The 5,807-nt window shown below is 36.3% G+C and overlaps 1 protein-coding gene across 1 annotated transcript; it reads left to right on the forward strand.

Moving 5' to 3' along the window:
• The first annotated feature begins 1,012 nt into the window (after positions 1-1,012).
• Positions 1,013-2,143, forward strand: LOC118756387 (lysosomal aspartic protease-like). Its single transcript, XM_036491151.1, has one exon. It carries the CDS (start codon positions 1,013-1,015, stop codon positions 2,141-2,143), a length of 1,131 nt encoding a protein of 376 aa, XP_036347044.1.
• Positions 2,144-5,807: the final 3,664 nt, after the last annotated feature.

Here is a 5,807-nt window from a genome sequence, read left to right on the forward strand (position 1 = left end):
AACAAAGGGTTGACTGAAAAATTACACAGGTGTAAATATTCTTCTTTCTCCCAATGTTTGGTGTGATTTTTCAATTGTTCGAAAAATTCCTTTCGTGAAATTACGCAAAAAGATGTTGAAAATCGAACAATAACCACGCCCACATCCCATATAACGGTAATTTAGAGAAATACGAAATCTTCGATAAATCAGTAAATATTAAAACTAATTTATTCACAATTGATGCTTGCAACAATTCTTTACCAAGAAATACGTTTATGGTAAAATTTTGGAAAATGGGCGTCCCACCGCCCACTTATGATCACTTATTTGTATCTCGATAACCTTTCTACCAATTTGTACCAAACCCGGTATGGCCACGTAAAAGCAAAACGTCGAAAATTATTGAAATCGGACTAAAATTACGGCCACTTTTCATATAATAGTAAATTTCAGAAATACTTGAAATTTCAATATTTCGAAATTTAAGGACGCTAATTTACTCAAACTTGATACAAACAACAATCCCTTGAAAAGAAGTAACTTTATTTTATTTAGTTCCTTATGTTTTGAGCATCACTTTATAAAATACTTCTGCTCTTTCAAATAACATACGGAACTTTTCGGGAAGAAGATTTTTAAAGTACTCTCAGCCTACTAAATTTATAAAAATCCCATTTACACGCTCCAATTTTTCAAGTATTGATATAAAGCCGTTGTTGTGTTGAGGGCCAAAGCCTACAAATAAAAAACAAAGTAAAAAATTGTCCCGCTATATGACGCGTGAGCAAAGAAAGTCTTTGGTGAGTTTATTTATTAGCTTAAGATATTCGTAAAAAAAAGCAATGAATTGCGAATACAAAGCTGTTCAAACAAACCATCTCAGTTTCAGTATAAAAGCGGGGTGAAAAACCTTCATTCAGTGTGATCCACATTAAACCACTTACTGAAAGTAAGAAGCTAATTCATCGGCTTAAGGACACATAACCATCTTTTTACTTAAACATATTCCTTTTTTGATCTTACAGCCAAAATGTTAAAGTTCTTCGTATTCTTTGCCATTTGTGTTGCCTTGGCCTCGGCTAATCTGATACGCGTCCCGGTCTACAAGAATGCCAATCATAGCAAGAGTATCGAATTCGTGAAAAACCAAGCAACTTTCTTGGGCACCAAATATGGTATCAGCTTTGCTACAAACACTGCTGCCGAGGAATTGACCAATGATTACAACGTGGCATACTACGGCAAAATCACCATTGGCACACCGGCACAAGAATTCGTGGTACTTTTCGATACCGGTTCCTCAAATCTGTGGATACCATCATCCACCTGCCCCAGCAGCAACAAAGCTTGTCAAAAACACAACAAATATAAGGCGAGCGCTTCCAGCACTTATGTGGCTAATGGCGAAAGTTTCTCCATCGAATATGGCTCTGGTAGTTTATCTGGTTATCTGTCAGAGGACACAGTGAGAGTATCTGGTCTAACCATACAAAATCAAGTATTTGCTGAAGCCACCAGCGAGCCCAGCTCTACTTTTGTTGATTCGAATTTCGATGGTATTTTTGGCTTGGCCTACGAAGATATCGCCAGCGACGACGTTGTGCCACCATTCTACAACATTTGGTCTCAAGGTCTGGTGAGCAACAACGTATTCTCTTTCTACTTGGCACGCGATACTAGTTCCAGCAAAGGTGGTGAATTGATCTTAGGCGGCTCCGATTCCAGCTACTACAACGGATCACTCACCTACGTGCCGGTCTCAGAGCAAGGCTACTGGCAATTTAGCTTGGGCGGAGCCACCCTTGGTGGTAAGACCCTTTGCAGTAACGGTTGCCAAGCCATCGCTGACACAGGCACCTCGCTCATTATTGCTCCCTTAAGTGCCTACAATAAATTCGCTAACATTGTTAATAGCGACAGCGATGGTTACGTCGATTGCTCGCTCATCAGCTCTCTGGGTGACATAGAATTTGTTATAAGTGGTAAGAGTTTCGCTGTGCCAGCATCACAATACATTATTCAGGAGGATTCAGAGACTTGCTACTCTGCCATCAGCTACATTGGAACTGATTTCTGGATCTTGGGGGATATTTTCCTTGGTCTCTACTATTCCGAATTCGATATGGGCAACAATCGTATTGGTTTCGCACCAGTCGCCTAATTGCGCACAAATACATTTTCTCGTTGGAAGTTCATATTTTTTTCTCTAAGAATAAACTTTTTACGAGTACTCGTATATGCAACAAATAAGAGTTTACTAATTTGTGTTGGTTTAATTTTGTATCCTAAAGTCACGTTACGCTTTAAGTGAAATTAAAAAGTGAGAGGGGCATTGAAGTGAATCAACATAAAAGTGGGAGCTTAGAGAATAATCCGCGAAAAACCAAAAAATCGGTAAATATTAAAGTAAACAAGCTACTTCAGTAATTCGCAAATGTGTTCTAAATAAAAAGCTTGCTTTTTGAAAACCGGCACCAAGAGCTTTAAAAGGTAGCTGGCAAAAGATGTCTTGGTGTAAATCCCGCGCTTTTAGTTAGGTTAGGTGGCAGCCCCATACGTCAGGGATTCACCTAGACAATTAGGAGATTGTCCTTTATGATACCACATGCTATCCGGCACCTAATGCTTAATCGATAAAATGCCTCGATCCTATTATGTAATTATGAAGCTGATCTTTAAGCACCAGAGCTCCTCGGGGCTATTAAAAATAGCCAAAGTACTTCAACCCTAGCCTCGCAAACGCTAGGCACTTAAGAAGGTAGTGTCGATCAGTAGTGTAGTGTAGTATCACCTCATCATCTTCCGGACAACTGTGCTATACGGCATCAGTCAATATGTTCAGCTTTATTGCGTGAATACCGATTGGTCAGTGACACGTAAAAATCCCCGTCAAGAGTGACAGCCCCCTGTCTACCGACAACCAGAATGACCTTGCATGTCCTAGTTTTCTCTCAGCGCTTACTGAGTTGACATGAGGCTCATCTTTCGAAGTGTGCACAACTTGTGATCAATGGTACACCCAGCCGCCCTCTATCCGGCGATAACATTTCAAGATCACCTTCCAGTAAGTTCCACCAAATTAGGGCGCCATAAAACATAATAAGTCTCGTAGAGCGAATATACAGCCTTGGGCAAAACACACCACCTCGTTCCAATAGCTCCCCTAGAGCAGTATAAGGCCACTGATGCCCTCCTTGCCTCTTCTCGAAATTTGGGCTCCACGACAATTTTTTGTCAAGGACCAAACCCAAGTATTTGATCTTGTCAGATAACTTTATACTTTCTATTGAATAAGATTAAAACTAAGATTTTAATTAAGATTAAGATAAATCGCTTAAGATTCAGATTGAAGTTGATCTAAAATTGAGATTGGGATTAAGATTAATAATAAGATTTAGATGACGATTGAAACTAAGATTATGATTAATATTAAAATTAAGATTAGATTAAGATAACATTAAGATTAAGATTAAGATTAAGATTTAGGTTAAGATTAATGTTAAGGTTAAGATTACGATTCGGATTAAGGTTAAGATTGAGACTAAGATGGAGATTAGATTAAGATGAGATTAAGATAAAGATTAAAATTAAGCATACGATTAAGACTTAGTTTATGACTAAGCTAAATATTAGGATTAAGTATATGATTAAGATTAAGCTAGAAATTAAGATTAAGATAAAGATAATAATGAAGTTAATAATAAAGATGAAGATTAATTTGTAAATTAAGATTAAAATTGAGATTTAGACTGAGATTAAAATTAAGATAATTGCTCCCGATTGTGTAGAAAAGTACTCGTACATAAAATATGGTGAGGTTTATGGGTAATAGAAAGAATAAATTTCACTTCAGTCTTGCGTGAAATGCACACGCAGCCTTTTGTTTTGGTATATTAGATATTAAAAGTAAAAAAGTTTTAAGTCAACAGAAAATCCTATCGTTACCTAAGGGGGAAAGGTGCCAAGTCCATATTTTGAAATTGTTCAGAAGAGACGAAAAACCGATTTAGTTTTGTATTACCTGCCATTCTGCATCAAAAACTAAATTGAAAAAAAATGGACTTGCCACCTTTTCACCTTTAGGTAGCGATATGCCAGAATACATATGTAAGTGTTTCTTTGAAAAGCGGCGCCTAGCTTTTCTGTGTCTTTTTTGTTTACAAACCTATATACATATTTCTAAAAGGTATTTTTCTGTCAAATTAAATGAGTGGGGAAAGCTCATATAGATGCAAAAATTAAAACTTTTTAATTTTTTGGACTTAAATATATATATACTAAATTGTTCAGGGAATAAAAGGCATTTAAATGCAGTCTTAACCAGAAGTAATAATTTGAAGAGGGTTGCCAACTATGTAAAAATTTATATCTATACACAAACAAAGTTGCTTACGTTATACCGAGCATAGTTCTAGAATGGATTGTCCTACATATGTGAGCTGTCTTTTTGTTGTTTTTGTCTCCTACCAAGGAAAATTGGAAAAAATTTTTGATTTTCCATAAATTTTGAACTCGAAATTTTTTATTTCCTTAATTTTGATCGTAATAAATATTGCAATTGAAATGTTTGCCCAGGTTCAAAATTTTATCACTGCTAAACAATTATGTTGGCTAGATTAGGTTAGATTGTGTTGCAAATTATAACCGATTTCAATTATAGGTGCCGGACATGAAAAATGTATGATGGCATTTTGTTTAAAAATCAACCTTATCATGAGTTTCATTTTGCGCGAACAGGTTCACTTTTCACTTTTCGTTTCACTACGGACGCATGAATAAATTTCGGGCGAAACTCAGAACTTCGTCATGGACATAACGCTTTGGTTAGGCTATTTAAAATGGCAATGGAAGTTATGCCTTTTGACGACCACAAAACCATAAAACCATAAAAGCAGATAAGTGTGCCACTGGAAGTCTTTAAGTGAATAATTGATGAAAGTGTTGTACCAAAATGTTTCCTCAAAAAATTAACTTTGGGCGAGACGAAGGTCGCCGGGTAGCGTACCCTAGCGGAGCTTTTACTTATAGTCTCGGAAGTTGATTATTGTTGCAAGTTTGTTGCTCTTCCACAGTTGTACTCTTCCACATAAAGTTTTTTTAGTATTTTGAAAAAAAAAACATGTTGTTTTCGTATTCCACTCTCTTCTTTCTTAAATATTCACGCTGTTAAGCGCTATGATCCATCAGACAAGAATGGCTTGGTGAGTTTATTTGTTAGCTTAAGAAAGGCTGCTCTCCAAGAAACTATGTATTATAAGTTTTTTGCTCTTCTATACAACTCTTTCACATACATTTGTACATACTTATTTAAATTTTTGGCAATATTCGGAGAGGAAACTATTATCGCCGCTGAGCTGAGTGGTTAGAGGATCGTACTACCGCTCCGTAAGACCTGGGTTCGATTCCTAGTCCGTGAAACATCTTAATTAGAAAAAATTTTTGTTTTTTCAAACCATTTACCGGTCGGAGATGGTGTAAAATTGTAATTCTCTTCATTTCTTGTTATACCATCAGTACGCACACCACAAATGGGAGCACAAGCTAGGCCAAACACCTAGCAAAAGTGTAAGCGCCAAAAAATACTAAATATTATTATTTACCAAGTAACAATTTGGCTCTTCTCTTTTTCAAGTACGGATAATGAATTGCGAAGACAAAGCTGTTCAAACACAGTATTTTAGTTTGACTATAAAAACAGCGAGCAAAACCTTCATTCGGTTTGATCCACATTATAGCATTTACTGATATGTAAGTAAGAACTTAACACATTTTATAAAGCTTCACCACACTTATACAAATACTTTCTTAAACTTTTTCTTTTTTTT

The sequence above is a fragment of the Rhagoletis pomonella genome, unplaced genomic scaffold, assembly GCF_013731165.1.
Source record: "Rhagoletis pomonella isolate Grant_MI unplaced genomic scaffold, Rhpom_1.0 Rhpom_scaffold_10130, whole genome shotgun sequence".
NCBI lineage: Eukaryota > Metazoa > Arthropoda > Insecta > Diptera > Tephritidae > Rhagoletis > Rhagoletis pomonella.